Source organism: Salvelinus fontinalis, unplaced genomic scaffold (genome assembly GCF_029448725.1).
Source record: "Salvelinus fontinalis isolate EN_2023a unplaced genomic scaffold, ASM2944872v1 scaffold_1460, whole genome shotgun sequence".
Classification (NCBI taxonomy): Eukaryota; Metazoa; Chordata; class Actinopteri; order Salmoniformes; family Salmonidae; genus Salvelinus; species Salvelinus fontinalis.
The window spans coordinates 1-25,781 of record NW_026601669.1 but is presented as its reverse complement, the minus strand read 5'-3'; the positions used below and the strand labels follow the sequence as shown (position 1 = coordinate 25,781).

The 25,781-nt window shown below is 43.0% G+C and overlaps 1 protein-coding gene across 1 annotated transcript in view; it reads left to right on the top strand.

The window, feature by feature from the left end:
- The window catches only part of LOC129849435 (ATP-dependent translocase ABCB1-like), a 33,434-nt gene extending 8,627 nt beyond the window's left edge, over positions 1 to 24,807 (top strand). Inside the window, exons 6-29 of the mRNA XM_055916280.1 lie at positions 10,255 to 10,348; positions 10,753 to 10,944; positions 11,677 to 11,848; positions 12,141 to 12,265; positions 14,212 to 14,389; positions 14,547 to 14,660; positions 14,818 to 14,928; positions 15,128 to 15,253; positions 15,947 to 16,150; positions 16,423 to 16,593; positions 16,844 to 17,005; positions 17,272 to 17,502; positions 18,168 to 18,326; positions 18,519 to 18,623; positions 18,819 to 18,896; positions 19,977 to 20,060; positions 20,263 to 20,466; positions 20,744 to 20,844; positions 20,947 to 21,087; positions 21,539 to 21,695; positions 21,804 to 22,001; positions 23,082 to 23,288; positions 23,554 to 23,700; positions 23,861 to 24,807. Of these exons, the coding sequence (XP_055772255.1) occupies positions 10,255 to 10,348; positions 10,753 to 10,944; positions 11,677 to 11,848; positions 12,141 to 12,265; positions 14,212 to 14,389; positions 14,547 to 14,660; positions 14,818 to 14,928; positions 15,128 to 15,253; positions 15,947 to 16,150; positions 16,423 to 16,593; positions 16,844 to 17,005; positions 17,272 to 17,502; positions 18,168 to 18,326; positions 18,519 to 18,623; positions 18,819 to 18,896; positions 19,977 to 20,060; positions 20,263 to 20,466; positions 20,744 to 20,844; positions 20,947 to 21,087; positions 21,539 to 21,695; positions 21,804 to 22,001; positions 23,082 to 23,288; positions 23,554 to 23,700; positions 23,861 to 24,058 (3,659 nt within the window). The 3' untranslated portion in view covers positions 24,059 to 24,807. The remainder of the gene's footprint in view (positions 1 to 10,254; positions 10,349 to 10,752; positions 10,945 to 11,676; positions 11,849 to 12,140; positions 12,266 to 14,211; positions 14,390 to 14,546; positions 14,661 to 14,817; positions 14,929 to 15,127; positions 15,254 to 15,946; positions 16,151 to 16,422; positions 16,594 to 16,843; positions 17,006 to 17,271; positions 17,503 to 18,167; positions 18,327 to 18,518; positions 18,624 to 18,818; positions 18,897 to 19,976; positions 20,061 to 20,262; positions 20,467 to 20,743; positions 20,845 to 20,946; positions 21,088 to 21,538; positions 21,696 to 21,803; positions 22,002 to 23,081; positions 23,289 to 23,553; positions 23,701 to 23,860) is intronic.
- Positions 24,808 to 25,781: the final 974 nt, after the last annotated feature.

Below are 25,781 nucleotides of genomic sequence, written 5' to 3'. Positions count from 1 at the left end.
ACGCTCTTATCCAGAGCGACTTACAAATTGGTGCGTTCACCTTATGACATCCGTACGTTCAAATAACATCTGTACGTTTCCCAGCCTCTGTTCTGGACCTGGGGACAGTGAAGAAACCTCTGGTTCATGTCTTGTGTTGTACTGATGATTGTCAGAACTGTTCCAATTGCTTGAACAGACAGTTCGGTATCTTCAACACATCAATAGCTTGCACAAAGACCAATAGTGGTTCAGTCAATCTCTCCTCAACTTTGAGCCAGGAGAGACTGATATGCATGTTACTGACACTTACCCTCCAAGTACAGTACATCTAAGTGCGATATGTGCTGCTTTGTTCTGGACCAACTGCAATTTACCTATGTCCTTCTTTGCTGCGCATGACCACAGTAGTCCTGAAGCGACAAAACGAGGGCCTGTAGGACCTGTCTGCTCGACTGAAATATCAAGAAGGCAGAGCAATGCCCGATCATGGACAGATCTCTTCCCGTTTTAGCAACCATTGAGTCTATATGTTTTGACCATGACAGCTTACTATCTAGGGTTACACCCAGCAGTTTAGTCTCATCAACCTGCTCAATAGCCCCATTATTCAATAATAGATCTAAACGAGGTTTAACGTTGACTGATTGATTTGTTAAATAAATTATGCATTTTGTTTTTGAGATATTAAGCACCAGACTATTACTAGTTACCCATTTTGCTAGTTACCCATTCTTAAACTGACTGGAGCTCTATATTAAGTGTCTCAGTTATTTATGTTACTGTTGCAGAAGACGTATATACTATTGATTTTGTCAGCGTACACAGACAAACAGGTTTTATTCAAGTTCAGTGGAAGGTCATTTGTAAAAACAGAAAACAATAGCCCTAGCCAGCTGCCCTGCGGTACACCACACTCAACGGAATTTGCATGAGAGAGGCTTCCATTAACAAAACCCTCTGTGTTCTATTAGATAGGTAACTGTCAATCCATAAGAAGGCAGAGGATGAAAATCCTCTGCAATATTTCAGGATCATGTGGCAAAGGAAGGGAGGGCTGGAAGGATCTGTGAACCATAGAGAAAGAGACAATAGATATTGGCTGGATTTACTGTGTATGAGCTGGACTGTTTTGGACTTACCTGTTGGCGTTTGGACCTGGACCTACTGAGAACCCGATTCGTGTACCGAACCCTGCTATCCTTGACCTTGCCTACGACCTGGGTGGACCAGGACGGAGAGACAAACACACAGGTACTGTCCTGTTCGAAAGAACTCTCATTCTGGGGTAATTTGGTGACAGTTTCCCACTTAATTTGTGACAAATGCTCATAACCTTGAAGAGGTTTGCCACACGTGGAGGAGAATATGGGCATATGGACTAACCATTCCGCTGGTTAGGTAAAAAGAGAAAAAAAAAAAAAAAAAAAAAAATCAGTTAGCACTCCAAAGGGGAGTCAGGTTTTTTTTATGGCTTTGTTTGGTTAGGACAGTTTCTCAGGAAAATGAGTATGGAGGGAGCCATACAAGCCCTGTTACAAGCGGCGGCCACCCAACAAGAGGCAACTAGAGCTCAACAAATAGCTCATCAGGATGCAATGCGAATGTACCAGGACACGTTACAGGTCCAGCACCGCACCAACCAGCTGCTCAGAGAAGAGCAAGAGAGAAACACCCAGGAGTTAAGAGAAGGCCTAAAGGGGCTAGCGGACCAAATTGGGGCTCAATTACCAGCTGCAAATACCCAGAGGCGGGCCAATCATTTTCTTCAAAAAATGACAGCACAGGATGATGTGGAAGCATATCTTACCACCTTTGAAAGGACTGCAGAGAGGGAGAAGTGGCCGAAAGAAGAATGGGCAGGGCTTCTGGCACCATACCTGGCAGGGGACGCTCAAAAAGCGTATTTCGACCTGGAGTTGACAGATGCACAGGATTACGATAAACTAAAGGGAGAGATTCTGGCAAGACTGGGAGTGACCGATACCGTGAGGGCACTCCGCTTTCACCAGTGGTCCTACCGATCTGGACAACCGCCCCGAACACAGATGTTCGACTTGATTCACCTGGCAAGGAAATGGTTACGACCGGAGACCCGTTCCTCCGCCGAGATTGTCGAGACCATCGTACTCAACCAGTTTCAGCGAGGTCTACCCCAAGAAGTGCGACGATGGGTTGGCCAGAACGAGGTATTTTCCGCCGACCATCTCGTGGGCCTAGTTGAACGGTATTGTACGGCAGGAACAGCTGAGCAGGCACAGGAGGAAAGATTCCCATTCCCCAGGCCTGGGCGAACCAGCGGACAGGGTAAGACTGTCCCAACAGGTGGAGGGGGAAGAGAGCAGCGTGGGGGCATGAGGAAAGAATCAGAATCGGGCCGAGACACTAAGGGAGAAAACGGAAACCGGGACCGGGGGTTGAGGGGGTCTCCCGCCCGAACGCCTATTATCTGTTACAATTGTAATCGACCAGGACATATTGCAGCCTACTGCCCTATTAAAGAAGAGCCAATGCAATGTAACCTCGGTGAAAAAGAAGATGATATGTGGTATGCATGTCCTGTTGTAACCACTGTACTTGAAAGATCAAGAAACAAACATATGTGCAGGGTGACAGTTGAAGGGAAAGAGGTTGAAGCACTGCTGGATTCCGGCAGTATGCTAACCCTGGTCGTTGCAAACCTAGTGCCAACTCATAAACTGGATACAAGTCAGGATATCAGTGTTACCTGCATTCATGGGGATACCCGTCTGTACCCCACAGCCTTAGTGAGCATACAAACAGAGGACGATCTGCTGAATTGTGAGGTCGGCGTGGTCCCAAAGATGCCATATGATGTAATATTGGGTAGACACTTTCCTAACTTTGCGAAGTTAGGCCAAAAGAATGGCATATTTGAGAAGCCAACAACCCTGACCAAGCAGGAAGAGGCATGGGGCCTTCAACCAAAACCAAGAAAAGAGGTCTCCCAGGGGCCAACCTCACAGGTGCTAGTAGGGGAGGATGAGGATGAAGTGGCAAACCTCGTTGACAACGAACAGCCTGGTACTACTGGGGCTGGGGTCGATCTGAATCCAGAGGATGATAATCTAGAACCAGCAGACCTGGCAGGGTCTTTGACTAATTTCGGGACGGCCCAAAACCAGGATCCAACCCTGCAGCAAGCCAGAGCAGACGTGCAGGTCGTCGATGGTACTCCCATAAATGATGGGATGAGGCCTAATAGTTTTCCCCACTTTATTATGAAAAAGGGTTTGGTGTACAGAGTCTCAAAAATAGGGGTTGATGTGGTTGAACAGTTGTTGGTCCCCACCCGGTACCGGAGGACAGTACTGGATCTAGCTCATGGGCACATTCTGGGTGGACACCTTGGTATCGATAAAACCCGAGACCGGATTGTAAGGAGGTTTTACTGGCCAGGAATTCAGGCTGAAGTGGCTCGGCATTGTGGAGAGTGCCCGGAGTGCCAGTTAACAGCTCCCCGACCAGCTGTTAGAAGCCCGTTAGTGCCACTCCCCATAATCGAAACGCCATTTGAGAGGATAGCGATGGATATAGTGGGCCCACTACCCAAGTCCGCCAGAGGACACCAATACATTCTGGTCATTCTAGATTATGCCACTCGCTACCCAGAAGCCATTCCCCTTCGGACGATGACTTCCAAAAATATTGCCAAGGAATTAGTGCTCTTGTTCACCAGGGTTGGGGTTCCAAAGGAGATCCTTACTGACCAGGGGACCCCCTTTATGTCCCGCCTTATGGCGGACCTTTGTAAATTGTGGCAGGTGAAACAGTTGAGGACATCGGTTTACCATCCTCAGACGGACGGGCTGGTTGAGAGATTCAACAGGACCCTGAAGTCAATGCTCAGGAAGGTAATCGATAAGGATGGGAAAAACTGGGATTGCATGTTGCCGTATCTGATGTTTGCCATTAGAGAGGTTCCTCAAGCCTCACTGGGGTTTTCTCCCTTTGAGCTGGTATATGGGAGGCAACCCCGGGGAATCTTAGACATCGCCCGGGAAACCTGGGAGCACCAATCCACCCCGTATACTAGTGTCATAGAGCACGTCACGGCAATGCAAGACAGGATAGCCACAGTCATGCCCATCGTCCGAGAGCACATGAGACAAGCACAAGAGCACCAGCGGCACACTTATAACCGGCAGGCTACCCTGAGGGAATTTCAACCGGGAGATAAGGTGTTAGTGCTGATCCCCACGGTAGAGTGCAAACTACTAGCCACATGGAAAGGACCATATGAAGTACTGGAGAGAATAGGAGAAGTGAATTATCGGATCCGACAGCCAGGTCGACGGCCACAGGAACAGATCTATCACATAAACCTGTTAAAAGCATGGAGAGAGAGAGAAACACTAATGGTCACATACCCTACACACACTCAGGGGGCAGCCGAAGTAAATATTTCACCTACTCTGTCCCCAGCACAAGTACAGGAAGTAAAGACCCTGATCCAGAAAAACAGAGATGTGTTTTCAGAGGTACCCGGCCGAACTGAGGTTACGGCTCACGATATCGTTTCCCTACCAGGGAGAAAAGTGAGCATGAGGCCATATCGGGTACCCGAGGCTCGACAGGCCGCGATTAGAGCAGAGACAGAGAAAATGTTGACAGCTGGAGTGATCGAGGAGTCACATAGTGAGTGGTCTAGCCCAATTGTGATGGTCTCCAAGCCCGATGGGTCTTTGCGGTTCTGTAACGACTTTCAGAAGGTAAATGAAATCTCCAAGTTTGATGCCTACCCCATGCCCCGAGTAGACGAACTACTGGAGAAAGTTGGTAAAGCTCGGTACATTACGACCCTGGACCTGACAAAAGGGTACTGGCAAATTCCTCTGACCCCCAGGGCCAAAGAAAAGACAGCCTTTGCAAACCCTGACGGTTTGTTTCAATACACCGTCATGCCATTCGGCTTACACGGGGCCCCAGCCACCTTTCAACGGCTCATGAACAAGGTCCTAAAACCGCACCAGGCATACGCCGCAGCTTATTTAGATGACGTGGGAATCTACAGCCCTGATTGGGAATCCCACTTACCCCGGGTACAGGCGGTGTTAGACGCCCTTAGAAAGGCAGGGCTCACGGCGAACCCTGCCAAGTGTTATGTGGGGTTAGGGGAAACAGAGTATCTGGGATACACCTTGGGAAGAGGGTTAATCAAACCCCAACAGAAGAAGGTGGAGGCAATTAGAGAATGGCCGAAACCAGTAAATAAGAAGCAAGTTCGAGCGTTCCTAGGGCTGACTGGTTACTACCGGAAGTTCATCCCAAGTTATGCCACAGTGGCCGCCCCACTCACCGACATGACTAGAGCCAGAGGGCCAAACATGGTCAAATGGGATGAAAGGGCCACCAAAGCATTTAGGACATTACAGGAGGCTCTCTGCTGTAATCCAGTGCTGGTGGTACCAGACTTTGAGAAAGAGTTTGTGGTTCAGACGGATGCCTCAGAGGTCGGCTTGGGAGCAGTGCTATCCCAAGAGGTAGAAGGGGTGGAACACCCCATCCTGTTTTTAAGCAGGAAGCTGGAACCACGGGAAACCAACTACGCGGTCGTTGAGAAAGAGGCGCTGGCAGTAAAGTGGGCTCTAGAAAGCCTGAAATACTACCTGCTGGGGTGCCACTTCACCCTCATCAGTGACCATGCCCCACTCACCTGGATGCATAGGGCTAAAGAGAAGAACGCTCGGGTGATGCGGTGGTTTTTGAGTCTCCAACCGTTTCACTTTGACTTGAAACACAAAGCAGGGAAGGAAATGGGAAATGTGGATGGGTTATCCCGCATGCACGCATATTTTGCTGCGGTAGCCCGACCTAGGGGTTCGGATCTAGGGGGGGAGATATGTGGCAAAGGAAGGGAGGGCTGGAAGGATCTGTGAACCATAGAGAAAGAGACAATAGATATTGGCTGGATTTACTGTGTATGAGCTGGACTGTTTTGGACTTACCTGTTGGCGTTTGGACCTGGACCTACTGAGAACCCGATTCGTGTACCGAACCCTGCTATCCTTGACCTTGCCTACGACCTGGGTGGACCAGGACGGAGAGACAAACACACAGGTACTGTCCTGTTCGAAAGAACTCTCATTCTGGGGTAATTTGGTGACAGTTTCCCACTTAATTTGTGACAAATGCTCATAACCTTGAAGAGGTTTGCCACAATCATTATATCAAAAGCTGCTCTGAAGTCTAACAAAACAGCTCCCACCATCTTCTTACTATTCATTTATTTCAGCCAATCATCAACCATTTGTCAGTGCTGAGCATGTTGAGTGCCCATCCCTATAAGCATGCTGAAATTCTGTTCGTTTTCTGTAAAATAACTTTGTATTTGATCAAACTATTTTTTCTTTCCAAAAGTTTGCTAAGCACTTGTAACAGGCTGACTTGTCAGGTGTTTGAACCATTAAAGGGTGCTCTGCTATTCTTGGGTAGCGGAATGACCTTTGCCCCCCTCCATGTCTGAGGGTATACACCATCTTCTAGGCTTGTGGTGTTAAATCCACAGCTATCTTGGTAAATAGTATAGTCTACAGCTTATCATGAGGTATTCTTACTCAGGTGAGCAGAACCTCGAGACTTCCTTAATATCACTCACCAGCTGTTGTTAACAGAGACACTCACCTCCACCCTTGATCTAACCCGAGCTAGATGTATATTATCCGTGTTCTTGTTCAGCCACAACTCTAAGAAACATGGGATATTACAGTTCTTTGTCAGGATTTGGCCAGGATTGTTCCGGTTTTGGCCACTAGATGCCCCCATTGTGCTTTTTTGACCCTTTTGTTTTCCCTTGTTTCCAGTTATTATTTGCACCTGTGCCTCGTTTCCCTTGAATGTATTTAAACCCTTAGTTTTCCTCAGTTCTTTGCTCTGTGTTTGTATGTTAGCACCCAGCCCCAGCGATGCTGTGAACATGTGTTACTCCTGTTGGATTCTCTTGAGGTACTCTGTTTTTGTTCTTGTTTATTTATTTTTGATTATTCCTTTGAGTTTTTTCCCCTGCGGTATCTACCACCTTGTGGATTTACCTTTTGTCTTGGAGGATTTACCTTTTTTCTCTTGGAATTACTTTTGACGTTGTGGATTTATATTTTTGCCTGAAGTACTTTCCTTTTTACTTTATTAAAGCATCGTCTCAAGTACTGCTGTGTCTGCCTCATATTCTGGGTTCTGCCAACTATTAGTGGCTCAGTTTGCTAAGTGACTGTTTCTCACACCAGAGACCCGAGTTTGTAACCGGATCCTGACAGTTCTTCAGGTTCAATTAAAAGGATCAAAGAGCTTGTCCAGTTTGTTCTCTTGCACGTTTGCTAATAGAACAGAGGGTAGAGGAAGTTTATGTACTCATCTATGTACAATCGTGGCCATAAGATCTGAGAATGACACAAAAATTAATTTTCACAAAGTTTGCTGCTTCAGTGTCTTTAGAAATTTGTCAGATGTTACTATGGAATACTGAAGTATAATTACAAAGAATTCATAAGTGTCAAAGGCAGTGTTGACCCTTCTTTTTCAAGACCACTGCAATCCACCCTGGCATGCTGTCAATTAACTTCGTGGCCACATCCTGACTGATGGCAGCCAATTCTTGCATAATCAATGCTTGGAGTTTGTCAGAATTTGTGGGGTTTTGTTTGTCCACCCGCCTCTTGACGATTGACCACAAGTTCTCAATGGGATTAAGGTCTGGGGAGTTTCCTGGCCATGGACCCAAAATATCGATGTTTTGTTCCCAGAGCCACCTTATGGCAAGGTGCTCCATCATGCTGAAAAAGGCAAACTGTTCCTGAATGGTTGGGAGAAGTTGATCTCGGAAGATGTGTTGGTACCATTCTTTATTCATGGCTGTGTTCTTAATAAGCAAATTTGAGAGTGAGCCCACTCCCTTGGCTGAGAAGCAAACCCACACATGAATGGTCTCAGGATGCTTTACTGTTAGCATGACACAGGACTGATGGTAGCGCTCACCTTGTCTTCTCCGGACAAGCTTTTTTCCGGATGCCCCAAACAATCGGAAAGGGGATTCATCAGAGAAAAGGACTTTACCCCAGTCCTCAGCAGTCCAATCCCTGTACCTTTTGCAGAATATCAGTCTGTCCCTGATATTTTTCCTGGAGAGAAGTGGCTTCTTTGCTGCCCTTGACACCAGGCCATCCTCCAAAAGTCTTTGCCTCACTGTGCGTGCAGATGCACTCACACCTGCCTGCTGCCATTCCTGAGCAACTCTGTACTGGTGGTGTCCCGATCCCGCAGCTGAATCAACTTTAGGAGATGGTCCTGGCGCTTGCTGGACTTTCTTGGGCGCCCTGGAGCCTTCTTCACAACATTTGAACCGCTTTCCTTGAAGTTCTTGATGATCCGATAAATGGTTGATTTAGGTGCAATCTTACTGGCAGCAATATCCTTGCCTGTGAAGCCCTTTTTGTGCAAAGCAATGATGACGGCACGTGTTTCCTTGCAGGTAACCATGGTTGACAGAGGAAGAACAATGATTCCAAGCCCCACCCTCATTTTGAAACTTCCAGTCTGTTATTCGAACTCAATCAGCATGACCGAGTGATCTCCAGCCTTGTCCTCGTCAACACTCACACCTGTGTTAATGAATTACTGAATCACTGACATGACGTCAGCTGGTCCTTTTGTGGTAGGGCTGAAATGCAGTGGAAATATTTTGGGGGGATTCAGTTCATTTGCATGACAAAGAGGGACTTTGCAATTAATTTGATCACTCTTCATAACATTCTGGAGTATATGCAAATTGCCATCATACAAACTGAGGCAGCAGACTTTGTGAAAATGTATATTTGTGTCACTCTCAACATTTTTTGTCCACGACTGTAGTTTTGTCAGGGTGCCCGCACGTCGGCCTCTCTTGCACTTTCTCCTCCGGGAGCGGAGGATTAGGGTCTGGTCCGGGGTGAGCAGTATGTCCTGCACCGCCAACTGGTTGAAGTAGAAATCTTCATCCAATACAAGATTAGTTATCGCTGTTCTGATGTCCAGAAGCTCTTTTCGGTCAGAGCAAACAATGGGGGAAACATTATGTACCAAAAAGTTTAGATCAGCACAACGGAGCTTGTTTCTGATCTCAGTTTCAGGAATGGCTGAAAAAGCATTACATTTACCTAAAATTAACTCTGCAAATAGCCCTGTTGGGAGATTTGGAAAGTCAATCATTCAACAATATATATAATATTATAAATATTAATCTTTAACTTACAATCTTTGGATACTATACGATTAGAAAGGTTCAACGTTCATATAAGACGTCACAGCACAGTGGAAAGATATATGGCACGTGGAAATGAAAAGAGGATGGTCTCACGGAGATACATTTAGGTGGGCTGGACTGAGTGTAGCAGAGGGGTGGGATTAAAAAGCTCATGATCAGTAATAGTTATAACTGAAAACACGATATACATGTCTGAGTACATATCCACTATCTATACAAAATGTCATGTGTTTTATCCAAAAATAAATATATTTGTTGTGTAATTACTGTGTATAAAAGTAGCATGTATGACTGCAACTGGTTCAGAAGATAATAATTTATGCGGGGTTAACAGCAGCAAAACAAGCTATCCATAGTGCTTCCATTACCCGCTGCAATCCTCTCACCACAAATATGCTTATCATATTTTCAAGATATTGTTCGTTTAGAGCGATCAGTGGCTAGGATAAACAAAGCCCGGGCAAATACAGTTGATGCATGGGATGTATTATGTAACACTGTATCAGATATCAACAACTCTTGACCAAGCGACAGACCTACACGGTGAGGGAGTGGCGGGACGACATTTTCTTTTCTGAGAATAACATACAATATATTGTATTGTAAACTCTACTTCCTTCCTGTAAAATGTCATATTGTGTACTCAAATAATTGACTCCTGACGGTATGTAAATAGTTTGAGGATCATAAAAAAAGTGCCATGTATTTAAAACTTGTGTGAAATGTATATGTAGCCTAACAAAAAAAAGTCTTAAAAACGGGGATGCAATATGCAAAAAACCACACACAAATACACACTTAACAGCAGAATTGGTCAGCAACTAGTAAAACGGCCGCTATCCACATGTATTACAGTATGAGATACATATATGTGATTATTTCTATTATGGGTTGCATTGTTTAGGCATATCTTCACCATATATTTGGTGATTTGTGGATTATGTTTTATACTACACATATCATATGTTAGGCACGCCAGATTGTGAACATTGACTACTGGTATTGTCATTTCTCCATAGCCAATTTCACTGTGGAGGAGATCAGCGCTTTATTGAACTCAACTGACGGATGTATTCAGATTCCTGGAGTTGATATACAGGCTCTAATGACTCGGCAAGTGATAATGAGTACAGTAGATAACACACACATTATCAATATATTATATCATAAATATATCCTCATGTAAATACAATGTCGCTTTTATTTATGATTATAAACTGGGTGGTTTGAGCCCTGAATGCCGATTGGCCCGACAGCCGTGGTATATCAGAACGTATACCACGGGCATGACAAAACATGTATTTTTACTTATAAACTGATTACCAATGTAATTAGATAATAGCAATAAGGCACCTCTGGGGTTTGTGGTATATGGCCAATAAACCACGGCTAAGGGCTGTATCCAGGCACTCTTGCATCGTGTTGTGCGTAAGAACAGGCCATATACCCCCACCCCCCCCCCCCCGTTGCTTATTGCTTTAAAATATACTGTGTGATACATACATTTGAACTTCCAGACATGCCTATTACTTCATCGGGATCGGTTGTGCTGTGTTCCTGCTGGGGACCTTTCAGGTGATGTTGTTCTTAGTGACAGCCACCAAACAGACCAAACGGATCCGGGAGAAATACTTCCATGCCATCCTCCACCAACAGATGTCCTGGTTTGATACACACCAGATAGGAGTTCTCAATGTCAGGTTGACAGAGTAAGTTTGATACACACCAGATAGGACTTCTCAACGTCAGGTTGATACACACCAGATAGGACTTCTCAACGTCTGGTTGATACACACCAGATAGGACTTCTCAACGTCAGGTTGATACACACCAGATAGGACTTCTCAACGTCAGGTTGATACACACCAGATAGGACTTCTCAACGTCTGGTTGATACACACCAGATAGGACTTCTCAACGTCAGGTTGATACACACCAGATAGGACTTCTCAACGTCAGGTTGATACACACCAGATAGGACTTCTCAACATCAGGTTGATACACACGAGATAGGACTTCTCAACATCAGGTTGATACACACCAGGTAGGACTTCTCAATATCAGGTTGATACACACCAGATAGGACTTCTCAACGTCAGGTTGATACACACCAGATAGGACTTCTCAACGTCAGGTTGATACACACCAGATAGGACTTCTCAACGTCAGGTTGATACACACCAGATAGGACTTCTCAACGTCAGGTTGATACACACCAGATAGGACTTCTCAACGTCAGGTTGATACACACCAGATAGGACTTCTCAACGTCAGGTTGACATTGGAAGAATGATTGGGATTTATTTGTTTATTAAAGACAATGTCATATTTTAGCATATGATCACATTGAGCAACTACAGATATAAAAAATGCTATTAAGATTGTTTAAATAATGTCAATTATTATAATATTAATCATTTATAATATTTTACTTTCTACAGTGACATCAACACAATCAACGAAGGTCTTGGAGACAAGATCTGTGTGTTCGTGCAGTTCTTCTGCACCTTCTTGTCAGGGTTCATCATTGGTTTCATCTTCGGCTGGAAGCTGACACTCGTCATCCTGGCCGCCAGTCCTCTCCTGGCAGGATCAGCTGCCGTCTGGTCCAAAGTAAGACTACCAATGACCTGCAAAGACAACGGCTTCATCCCAAATGGTACTCTATTCCCTATATAGTGCACTACTTGAAGTAGTAGGCTACATAGGGAATAAGGTGCCATATTGTTTTCATATGTCACTCAACAGTGGTTGCATCACTGCTCTTGTGCCCAATCCCAAATCCACCCCTAGTTTATACTTATCCAATCCTCTCAGTTTCCACAATCACATTTCTTTTATAAAGAAATTTTTACATCAGCAGTGTAAGATACCGTATTCATTAACATGTTGTATTTGATTTCAGATACTTGCCACCCTGACCAGTAAGGAGCTGTCTGCCTATGCCAAAGCAGGGGCGGTAGCTGAAGAGATACTGGTGGCTATCAGGACAGTTGTGGCTTTCAATGGGCAAAAGAAAGCTGTGGAAAGGTTTGTCAGTTATTAACCTGTCTAGGATCAGCGTGGCGCTAGCGGCACCCCCCCCCCCCCCCCCCCACTGAAAAACCAGTGCCGCGAAATTCAAAAAAAATATATTTTTAAAATATTTAACTTTCACACATTAAAGTCCAATACAGCTAATGAAAGACACAGATCTTGTGAATCCAGTCAACATTTCCGATTTTTAAAATGTTTTACAGGGAAGACACAATATGTAAAGATGTACATCTATTACCTAAAAACACATTAGCATAATCCACCATCTTTTATTTGTCCACCAACACCAGTAGCCATCACCAATTCGGCTAAACTAAGATATTTATAGCCCCTAACCAACAAAAAAACTCATTAGATGACAGTCTGATAACATATTTGTGGTATGGGATAGGTTTTGTTAGAAAAAAGTGCATATTTCAGGTAGACTTCATAGTTTACAATTGCACCCACCATCACAAATGGACTAGAATAATTACAATGAGCAACGTGTTTACCTAACTACTAATCATCAAACATTTCGTAAAAATACACAGCATACACGAATCGAAAGACACACATCCTGTGAATACAGACAATATTTCAGATTTTCTAAGTGTCTTACAGCGAAAACACAATAAATCGTTATATTAGCTTAGCACATAGCAATTAGCAGCCCAGCATTGATTCTAGCCAAAGTGAGCGATAAAAGTCAACATCGCCAAAAGATATTAATTTTTTCACTAACCTTCTCAGAATTCTTCCGATGACACTCCTGTAACATCACATTACAACATGCATATACAGTTTGATCGAAAATGTTTATATTTAGCCACCAAAATCATGGTTAGACAATGTGAAATGTAACTCAGCTGGTCAGAATTTGTCCTTGCGCCACTTAGACAGTGATCTACTCTTATACATAAATACTCATAAACGTGACTAAAAAATATAGGGTGGACAGGGATTGATAGACAATTTAATTCTTAATACAATTGCGTTATTACATTTTTTAATTTATCCTTACTTTTCAATACAGTTTGCGCCAAGCGAAGCTACGTCAAAAAACATGGCGTCCTAAGCCACTAAAATGTTTCGACAGAAACACGATTTATCATAATAAAAATGTCCTACCTTGAGCTGTTCTTCCATCAGTATCTTGGGCAAAGGATCCTTTCTTGGGAGAAATCGTCTTTTGGTGGAAAGCTGTCCTCTTGCCATGTGGAAATGTCAACTGCGTTCGGGATGAACTGAAAAGCGTGCCCAACTTTTCACATCGTTGCAAAAATAAATGTCCCAAAATCGCACTAAACGGATATAAATTGCTATAAAACGCTTTAAATTAACTACTTCATGATGTTTGTAACTCCTATAACGAGTGAAAAGATGACCGGAGAAATATAACAGGCTAAACTAACGCTTGGAACAGGAGAGGGTCGGTGTCTTCCACGCGCGTTACGCAGCAAGAAAAGACTTGCTAGCTAAAGGTTTTTTTCATTTGTAGGGCCTGTGAACGAGCAATCGACCCCGTTGGAATCGTCATCACGTAAAGGCATCCAGGGGAAGACGTAAGAAGTGTCCGTATAGTCATAGCAACGACAGTGCCCTTTTAACTGACTTCAGAAAAGTGGCCAACATTTCTCAAATCTGACTCCATGTCAGGGAAATTGCTGTAGAATGGGCTCTGTTCCACTTAGAGACAAAATTTCAACTCCTATAGAAACTATAGACTGTTTTCTATCCAATAATAATAATAATATGCATATTGTACGATCAAGGATTTTGTGGGAAGCCGTTTAAAAAATTAGCCACATTAGCATAAATAGTCTAAACAGCGCCCCCATCCCCAACAGGTTAACTAATTGTGTTGCATAAAACAGTATATCTCTTTCAATATTTATTAATACGATCTACCAAAATCAAGACACATTCCCCTATTTAGGCATTTCTTCTATATATTTTAGGTATGAAAACAACTTGGAGGATGCTAAAAACTTTGGAATAAAGAAGGCCATCACCACTAACGTGGCCATGGGCTTCACCCAGTTTGTCATATTTGGGACGTACGCCTTGGCTTTCTGGTACGGGACCAAGCTCTCTGTAGACGAGCCTGAAAACTACACCATTGGAAAAACCATTACAGTAAGCTTTCATGGAAGATTTTAAGTAAGAATGTACTATTTTCCAATAGATACATGTTATTGTGAAGAGGCCTCTGCAATGTCTTCACACCTGTTACTCTGTCTGACATTAATAGAATTCCTTTCTTCATTACGTTCTTTGTTGCTGCTATTTTTAGGTCTTCTTCTCAGTGATGATTGGGTCGTTCTCTTTGGGCCAGGGTGCGCCTAACTTGGAAGCCATCGCCAAAGCCCGGGGTGCTGCCTATGAAGTCTACAATACCATTGACCAGGTACCGGAAGTATTCAGTTTAACCCCTGAATCACCATAGCATTGAAACTGTATGAACTCACTCTAACTCACTCCGAACAACATGATCTCAAGAACTCAAGTTGAATTTAGACATTTGTCCTACTGCCGCGGTTGATGAGTTGATTTGTTTGTCATAGCCGCGGCCCATAGACAGCAGTTCAAAGGAAGGTCACAAACCAGACTATGTGAAAGGAGACATTGAATTCAAGAACATCCACTTCAGCTACCCCTCCAGGAAAGATGTCAAAGTAAGTAGTGGATTTGAATCAGATCCAGACACCAACCTGTCTCCAAATGACTTGAAAAATGCACAATAAGGAAGAAGCTAAGTTGAATTTTCAGTTTCTAGTTGGATTAGCAAAAACAAAATGACAAGCCGTATAATTGTAAAATGACGGTAAAAATACATGTTAAATACGTTGTGGGACGTGTTCCCTGTCGCTGTAGATTCTTCAGGGAGTGAATCTGACAGTTCCTCGTGGGAAGACCATAGCTCTGGTTGGAGCCAGTGGATGTGGGAAGAGCACCACCATTCAGCTGCTGCAGCGCTTTTATGATCCAGACTCAGGAGAGGTATGAACAAATCTGATCAAGGCTTATTCAAGTTCATTAAGAAGAGACACATGTCCCACTGTAAAGACTCCAGAGGAGGCTGGTGGATGGAGCTATAAGAGGACGGAATAAATTCCAGCCATTACAATGAGCCCGTCCTCCAATAGCTCCACCCACCAGCCTCCAGTAAAGGACTCACATGCTTTATGATCCAACCTCAGGAGAGGTATGCAGGACACGAGTGCATTAAAGTTCAACCAATTGACTCATAGTTCATACAGAGACTCACATGTACACACACATGTGTAATGTACACACACACACACTCATATAATGTACACACACACACACACACACACTTGTAATGTAAACGCAAACATTCACTCACGTACACTCATTCCCAAGTTCTGGCTTTTCAGGTTTAGCGTTGACTTCAGTTCACTTAAAAGTAAATTAGTACTATAGTGCCCTCTTGTGGAAGGTTGATATATAATTTGTCAGGAACACTGTTGGTCTGGGTTGCATAGCCAAGGGAAGTAGGGGTGCTGAGGCTGCTGCAGCACCCCCTTAAAAATCAAAATAATAAATAAAATAACAACAATAATAATAAACAACATTCCCACCTTTATTACTCCTGTATGAGCATAGAAAATACTTGTCAGCAAAGCAGAGAAATGTGCATGCCTAATGAATATGACCCTGGTTTGTTGTCAGATTACCCTGGATGGTCGGGACATCCGGACCCTGAATGTGAAGTGGTTGAGGGAGAATATGGGTATCGTCAGTCAGGAACCTGTGCTATTCGGAACAACCATTGCAGAAAACATCCGCTACGGCAGAGAGGATGCCACAGATGAGGACATCGAACGGGCCGTGAGAGAGGCCAACGCATACGACTTCATCTCCAAACTCCCCGATGTACGTGGGATAGATACTGACAAATGAGTACATACAATGGCTTCACTGTTTCACATGTACTGTATATTAAATGATCTATGATGTACAAATGATTTGGAGTAGGACAGCAGATATTCTGTTGTTTCTATGGCGACTGTGTTGAAATTAAATGTTTTTTTGTTTTGAAGTTGTATACAGTGTAAGGGAATGGCAAAATAGTGATGATGTTATCCAAAAGGACAAATTTAAACATGATTATTTCATCTCCATCCCATTTCATGTGGCGTTAACAGAAGCTGAACACCATGGTGGGGGAGCGGGGAGCCCAGCTCAGTGGAGGACAGAAGCAGAGGATAGCTATCGCCCGGGCCCTGGTCAAAAACCCGAAGATCCTCCTGCTGGACGAGGCCACCTCCGCCCTGGACACCCAGAGTGAGTCGGTTGTCCAGGCCGCTCTGGATAAGGTCAGTACTCTCCCTGAGGACCAGACACATGGTTAAGGTTGTTCTCAAACCTAGTTTTGTGCACCCTAACAGCCTGATTCCATTTGTTTGACTGCAGCCTTGCAAGTTCAGGTTTGCCGCAGTTGACAAACGTCAAGATTCAGAGTGAATCGATGAGATCCTGTTGGAATCCATCTCAGCGAAAATTAAGAGGTAATAAAAAATAATAATTTGTGATAAATGACTATATTGTCTCCTCCCATTCCCATAGGCCAGGGCGGGCCGCACCACGATAGTGATCGCCCACCGCCTGTCCACCATCAGAACAGCTGACGTGATCGCTGGCTTCAGCAACGGAGAGGTGGTGGAGCAGGGACCACACAGGGAACTCATGGACAAGAAGGGGGTCTACTACTCTCTGGTCATGCAGCAGGTACTGTATCACGCTCTCTGCATCCCAAATGGCACCGATTCCCTTTATAGTGCACTACTTTTGACCACCAGGGCCCCAACTCTGCCTCAACAGTAGAATCAGTCAACGTCTAAATCATGTTGATCAGTCATATTTAGAGACGCATATCATCAGTATCAGAGCAATATACCTTATCAAGCCTGTGTCTATATGAATAATGATCAGTAATAAACAGGCTCTGTGTGTAACATGATCAAATCCACTATCACACCTTGTCTGTTGTTCAGAGTCAAGGGAAGCCAGAGGAAGAGGAAGAGGACCCTGTGGAAGAGGATAACCCTCCTAAATATGAGGATCTAGATGATGTCCTATATGACTCATCTGACATGGATGAGCTGGAAGTGGTAAACGAGGAAGGAATAGAAAACGGCGGCTTTGAAAGGAACTCAATCAGCAGTGGCCGTGTGGAAATGAAACTGACCAGGAGGAAATCTAAGAAGTCCAAGAAAGACAAGAAGGTACTATTACATAGATCATCCTTTAGGGCGCAATATGACGTCCTGTATGTGTTATATAGTAATATGGCTTTGTTATAGTGCTATTGCTGAATTATCATCGTACCTATTATATAATGTATGGTATATAATGAATGGTTTATAATGAATGGTTTATAATGAATGGTTTATAATGTATGGGATGTAATGTATGGTATATAATGTATGGTATATAATGAATGGTATATAATGAATGGTATATAATGACTGGTTTATAATGAATGGTTTATAATGAATGGTTTATAATGAATGGTATATATAATGAATGGTGTATATAATGAATGGTGTATAATGAATGGTGTATAATGAATGGTGTATAATGAATGGTTTATAATGAATGGTATATAATGAATGGTATATAATGTATAGTTTATAATGTATGGTTGCATTCATTTACATTTTAGTAATTTAGCAGAAGCTCTTATCTTGAGCGACTTACAGAAGCAATTAGGGTTAAGTGCCTTGCTCAAGGGCACATCGACAGATTTTTCACCTAGTCGGCTCGGGGATTCGAACCTGCCACCCTACTGTATATAGTGATAGTTCATTGTCATCAGAAATAATATCTGTTACATCATGTTGGTCCTTGGTCATTTAGTTTTGTCATTGATGACAATGTTTGATGACAGAAGGAAAAGAAACCAGAGGAAGCTCCAGACATCCCCTTCACCAGAATCCTGGCCTTGAACAAGCCCGAGTGGCCGTACATGTTAGTAGGAACCCTGTCTAGCTTGGTGGGGGGAGCCGTTTATCCCTGTGTCGCCATCATCTTCGCCAAGATCATTGGAGTAAGTGTTTCACAAGACCACCTCCTTGTGTTCATCATATGAAGAATTGTTAAATAATGCAGACTACTCCCATTTCCTTGGTGTCTCGATTGAGTTTGATTTAAACAAGGTGGTCTTATTTTCCCAAGCAGCCTTTTAAATTTCTGTTATCTATTTTGGGGGGGTTTCTCTCCACCCCGTGACCTTCTCTAGGTGTTTTCCGAGGTTGACCCGGAAGTCAAACGACAGAAAACCATGATGTTTTCCCTGCTCTTCCTTCTCATCGGAGGAGTGGCTTTTGTCACCTACTTCCTAAAGGTTTTCTAATTTATAGATCTAAACTGTGTCCAAAATGGCAACCTATGCCCTATACAGTGCACTACTTTGGACCAGAGCCTATAGGGTGCCATTTGGGACGCACTTTAAAGTACAATTCTGTATCTATCTCTAACCCTTAATATGTTGTGGGGATGCCTGGTTGGGTAAATTTCTGCTGTATGTTCTATGTTTCAGGGTTACATGTTTGGAAAATCAGGAGAGCTTCTTACCATGAGGCTGAGGAGGCAGGTATTCCATGCCATGATGAGACAGGTAGGACAAACTGTCATGTGGGAAAATATATACTTCAGCAATTGTACATAAATTCGAAAAGACTGACTTGTCATTGTTAATTTACTTTACTGTATTGATAATACCAGCAAAATTAGGATTCTGAACTGCCACTTTGCAGTGTTCTGCCTCAGAACCTTGCTAAAATTACAATTCTGAACTGCCACTTTGTGGTGTTCTGCCTCAGAACCTTGCTAAAATGACGATTCTGAACTGCCACTTTGTGGTGTTCTGCGTCAGAACCTTGCTAAAATTACGATTCTGAACTGCCACTTTGTGGTGTTTTAGCTCAGAACCTTGCTAAAATTACAATTCTGAACTGCCACTTTGTGGTCTTTTGCCTCAGAACCTTGCTAAAATTACAATTCTGAACTGCCACTTTGTGGTGTTTTGCCTCAGAACCTTGCTAAAATTACAATTCTGAAATTGACACTGTGGTCTTTTGCCTCAGAACCTTGCTAAAATTACAATTCTGAAATTGACACTTTGTGGTCTTTTGCCTCAGAACCTTGCTAAAATTACAATTCTGAACTGCCACTTTGCAGTGTTCTGCCTCAGAACCTTGCTAAAATTACGATTCTGAACTGCCACTTTGTGGTGTTTTGCCTCAGAACCTTGCTAAAATTACAATTCTGAACTGCCACTTTGCAGTGTTCTGCCTCAGAACCTTGCTAAAATTACAATTCTGAACTGCCACTTTGTGGTGTTTTGCCTCAGAATCTTGCTAAAATTACAATTCTGAACTGCCACTTTGCAGTGTTCTGCCTCAGAACCTTGCTAAAATTACGATTCTGAACTGCCACTTTGTGGTGTTTTGCCTCAGAACCTTGCTAAAATTACGATTCTGAACTGCCACTTTGCAGTGTTCTGCGTCAGAACTTTGCTAAAATTACAATTCTGAACTGCCACTTTGTGGTGTTTTGCCTCAGAACCTTGCTAAAATTACAATTCTGAACTGCCACTTTGCAGTGTTCTGCCTCAGAACCTTGCTAAAATTACGATTCTGAACTGCCACTTTGTGGTGTTCTGCGTCAGAACCTTGCTAAAATGCATTCCTTACAGGAGATTGGATGGTTTGATGACAACAACAATGCAGTGGGAGTTCTAACCACCAGATTGGCCACAGATGCATCTCTGGTTAAAGGGGTAAGCACAATGCTCGGATTTACACATTGAGAGAGCGATCAAAATCTATCACATCAATGTCAATTCAGAATCATTCTACTGTACAAATCTTTAAAAATGTCTACCTGTACATATGCTTCTATGTATTTACAGTGGCATTCTTTAGAGTTGCAATGTCTGATAATGGATGGAACCTACTTGTTTCCTCTCTCCTCACCACCAGGCGACTGGGTCTAGGTTGGGTCTGGCCACCAACACAGTCTGTGCTCTCACCATGGCCATTGTGGTGGCCTTCATCCACAGCTGGCAGCTCACCCTCCTCATCCTCGCCTGTGTGCCCTTCCTCATTGGAGCCAAAATCATTCAGAGGAAGGCCATGGCAGGCCACGCCTCCAAAGACCAGGGTGCCCTGGAGCAGTCTGGGAAGGTAAACATCAACTTTCTATTGCAATCGGGTTTGCAAAATTCCGGTAATGTTCCCAAAATTCCCAGATTTTCCAGTAATCCCGGTTATAGGTTTTACGGAATCAGGAAAATCAGGGAAACCTTAAAACAGGATATCTGGATAACCAGGGAATTTCAGGAAGGTTACTGCTAGTATGCAACCCTAATTGCAATGCACTTTGGTACAGTGGGCTATATCAGTGTGTGTGATACCATGTGTTCAAATAAAACGTTAATATATCTTTATTAATATTTTGTAGATATCTACTGAGACCGTTGAAAACTTCAAGACAGTTGTTGGATTGACACGGGAGGACGTCTTCTTTCACAAGTTCATGGACAGTCTAGAAAGACCATACCAGTAAGAGTACAGTCATTCACTTTGTTATAGACTCAGCTTTTGGATTGTTTGACCTTATAACCTACAATCAAGTACTGATTACATTTCAATTGAATACATCAGGAACGGTTTGGTGAAGGCTCCCATCTACGGACTAACATTTGCCGTTGCCCAAGCAATCCCTTACATGGTCAAGGCTGCAATCTTCCGCTTTGGTTCCTGGCTTATTGCTCACTGTCACACAGAATATGAAAATGTTTTCCTGTGAGTATACATACTGGTACTGTTATATCCTCATCTAAAATGAATACATTCATACCAGGGTTGGGGTCAATTCCATTTCAATTCCTGTCAATACAGGAAGTACACTGAAATTCCAATTCCAGTTCTCTTTAATGCTTTTCAATGAGGAAACTGTGGAATTGAGTTTTGAATTGACTGAAATGGAATGTACCCCAACCCCGACTAGAAACCTTGGCTGCCACATTGTCACTATACGGTAATATGAAAATAATAACATAATTATAACATTAATTTGGTGGGTGCTTATATTTGTCCTATTTCACACATGTACACATGTGTATTAATGCACATGTGTGATTTGGAAGTGTGTTTTTTGCACATTCCAAATCTCCCTGAGACCCTCGTTGGGTCATGACCAGGGTCTGCAAATATAGTGGCAGTGATAGTACAACATGGTCCTTTTCTTTCGCAGTGTGTTTTCTGTGATCACATTTGCTGCCATGAACATAGGAGAATCAGCATCTTTTGCTCCTGACTTTGACAAAGCAAAAGCAGCTGCTGGGAGAATTCTTGGCTTGTTGGAGAAGAAACCAGAGATTGACATTTACAGTGAGGAGGGAGAGAAGCCAGTGAGTGAGCTATAATGTGTCTTACTCCAATATAAACAAAAAAACAATGATATCACATTGTGTTTTTTCTGGGACGATGATCTGGAACAAAAATGTTGTCTTTTCCAGACGGACTTTGTCGGGGACATTGAGTTCCGAGGGATCCACTTTGCGTACCCGACCCGTCAGAACGTGAGGGTTCTCCAGGGGTTGAGCGTGTCAGTGGGGCCTGGTCAGACCCTGGCCCTGGTCGGGGAGAGTGGCTGTGGGAAAAGCACCTCCATACAACTGCTGGAGCGCTTCTATAGCCCTGCTGAAGGACAAGTGGTGAGACCCAAAATAATCTCATAATACATGTCATATAAAGCACGCTTTTCAAAACCATTTCAAAGTGCTAAACCAGTATACTGGGAACTGGAATGCGACAAATATAGTAAAACTGTTAGGCCACTTTTCAGCATTTTAATATGTCATATTTGTAACATTGGTGGATTATTAATTCCTTTGGTATTCCAAGATGTTACTTATTTTTAATCTAAACATTTTAAACATTCTAAACCTAAATCTGTGGTATCATTGTGGTGTCTCAGTTAACGAAGGGGTTGACCTAACTCTGTGGTATTATTGTGGTGTCTCAGTTAACGAAGGGGTTGACCTAACTCTGTGGTATTATTATGGTGTCTCCGTTAACGAAAGGGTTGACCTAAATCTGTGGTATTATTGTGGTGTCTCAGTTAACGAAGGGGTTGACCTAAATCTGTGGTATTATTGTGGTGTCTCAGTTAGTGACGGGGTTGACCTAACTCTGTGGTATTATTGTGGTGTCTCAGTTAGTGAAGGGGTTGACCTAACTCTGTGGTATTATTGTGGTGTCTCAGTTAACGAAGGGGTTGACCTAACTCTGTGGTATTATTGTGGTGTCTCAGTTAGTGAAGGTGTTGGCCTAAATCTGTGGTATTATTGTGGTGTCTCAGTTAGTGAAGGGGTTGACCTAACTCTGTGGTATTATTGTGGTGTCTCAGTTAGTGAAGGTTGTTGGCCTAAATATGTGGTATTATTGTGGTGTCTCAGTTAGTGAAGGGGTTGACCTAAATCTGTGGTATTATTGTGGTGTCTCAGTTAACAAAGGGGTTGGCCTAACTCTGTGGTATTATTGTGGTGTCTCAGGTAATGAAGGGGTTGACCTAACTCTGTGGTATTATTGTGGTGTCTCAGTTAACAAAGGGGTTGACCTAACTCTGTGGTATTATTGTGGTGTCTCAGTTAACGAAGGGGTTGACCTAACTCTGTGGTATTATTGTGGTGTCTCAGTTAGTGAAGGGGTTGACCTAACTCTGTGGTATTATTGTGGTGTCTCAGTTAACGAAGGGGTTGACCTAACTCTGTGGTATTATTGTGGTGTCTCAGTTAGTGGATGGGTTGGATACTAAGACCCTGAACCTGTCGTGGCTGAGGTCTCAGCTGGGCCTGGTGTCCCAGGAGCCCATCCTGTTCGACTGCAGCATCTCAGAGAACATCCAGTACGGGGACAACAGCAGAGAGGTCTCCCAGGATGAGATAGAGGAGGCAGCCAAGAACGCCAACATCCATGACTTCATCATGGGCCTGCCAGAGGTATAGTAACAGTATAGTGAGGGAGATGGGAGGAGACATGATAGGCTGTAGCTGTAGGATGATATTTGAAGTTTTCTCAAAGGCGATCCAAAAAATGTCACTGGTGAGGTCACAGTAGAACGTAAACTACTGTCTCTCTACAGATATTCATATAGAATAGCTATTGACTAGCCCAAGACAGGCTGTTATGACTTTATATTTTAATTTATATTTTAAAAGTGTTCAATATAAACAAACACTATAAATTGTGTTGTTGTTTTGTCAGAAATACAATACCAGGGTTGGGGACAAGGGGACCCAGATGTCTGGAGGTCAGAAACAGAGGATAGCCATTGCCAGAGCTCTGGTCAGACAGCCTAAAGTACTGCTGCTGGATGAAGCCACTTCCGCCCTGGACACAGAGAGTGAGAAGGTAAGTCACATGGACATTGAGTGTCGGCCATCTCATTTTCTACCTATTAATTCATTAATGGCCTGGTCACACACAAAAGCTTATCTTCACACAGTATGTCCTCTCCCTCCTTCCCAAATAACCTGTCTCTCTGTTTCCTCCCTATCCCTCCCTCCCCCAGATTGTCCAACAGGCTTTAGACGCCGCCCGGCAGGGCCGCACCTGCATCGTGATCGCCCACCGCCTGTCTACCATCCAGAATGCAGACCAGATAGCGGTAATTCAGTATGGTCAGGTGACAGAGCAGGGTACACATACTGACCTCATGGCTAAAGGGGGGGCTTACTATGCCCTGGTCAACGCACAGGTCACCCACTAACTCATATTCAGATTGATGTTTTGCAGCGTATTTACTGTTCTGTTGAATGTTGTTTTGTGAGCTCTTTTCATTGAGCTGCACTTCTTAGCCAGGTCCCCCTTGAGAAAGAGGTCTCCTGTCCATAATGGGACTTCCTGGTTAAATAAAGGTTATATATAAAAATGTATAAAGAATAAGGAATCTATATGCATAATGGTATGGTAGCCATAACTCACTTTGAATGGACTACTAAAATGATGTTCAATTGCATGATACAAACTGTCTCATTGTCAGTTGGTTTGATCACATGTAGGTGGTAAACTGAAATGTAGCCTATTGGGTTCCTGTGCTATTGGGTTCCTCACTGTATGACTCACTTTAGCGTAATGCTGGAGCACGGACATCAGCGTAAATAAGTCTTGATAAGCTGCCTGGAATGAAGGAACTGTTCTTGACCATGGCACCTTTCATTGTCTGAAGACAACAAGTACAGTATGTATTTCTATAAGGAAAACAGTAAGACACATTATCACAGTTAAATGACTGGATAAAAGCAGTGATTAGGAAAGGTTGTATACCTGTAAATATGAGAGGTTGATGTTCAGAAGACTGTTGTATGTTATTGTATACTGTGATATTTTGATTATTTTAAACAGGGACACTATGCTCTAGAAGGCAAAGTATGCATTGAAGAATATCTATATATTTAAATTAGTACGCTATGTAAGGCTGTTACTTGTTTGTAAATATGCATTCAAATAAAACATTAGATCCCATAACATGTTATTTTTAACCTGATTCTAAAGTGACATAATGATTCATCTGTGATCTAAATTAGATTATGCGGAATATGTCAATACATTTTCAAATAAACTTGGAACTCGTTCATTTTAAATGCAACTAAATAGGCTACTGAAGTCTGCAGAGGGCTGATGGACACAAGATGGCGCCCGTTGCCAATGAAACAAGTTAGTGGGGTAATAGAACTTTCAAACGACTTCAATTCGATTGAGGCCTATTTCAAATGCCACTAAATGTAGCCTATCTCCAACCAAGGCTAACTTCGGTAAAAATGCCACTTGTTTTCCAACTGTAAAAGAAGATTTAAATAACACTAGGTGGCATAATTGTGTTAGGCCTATGCAAAATAAATTGTAGAAATATATGACCACATCGTTTTAGTCTAGTGTTATGGAAATTATCTTATTTGGTTTACATGATAAAAAAATTGTGTAAAGGTAACATTTCTTATCTTGCACGCCGGCAACATTAATTGTATTTCAACCCCCCGAATTCAATCAGAAATAATAGTCTACAGCTCGCCGTAAGAGAATGATTTTTAAAAACACGTTAAAACATTTTTGTTGTCATCAAAATCTCATCTTAAAATAATAAAATCGCAATAGTTCCAGGCTTGGTGTTAAACGAGGTGGGCCTATTTCAAAAGGCCCAACATGAAGCGATGAACCAGTTATCCCTATCGTACATGCCCTTCTCAGTCAAGTCAACCTATAACATTTAGGAAGAAATGTATTATTCTTCGCCAATGTATTCACTTCGTTACATATGTGTTTTATTTATTAAGAGTTCTAAGAGTTTTATAAATGAACTTAGCCTACATTTGTAAGTAAGTTTCCCACAGCAAGTGAAACATGCACCGCTCCACTGTTTCCCAAATCCAGTAGCTGATTTGGTTCTGGGTGCCACTGCCGAGATTACTCAAATATATACTAAAGGCAGGCTA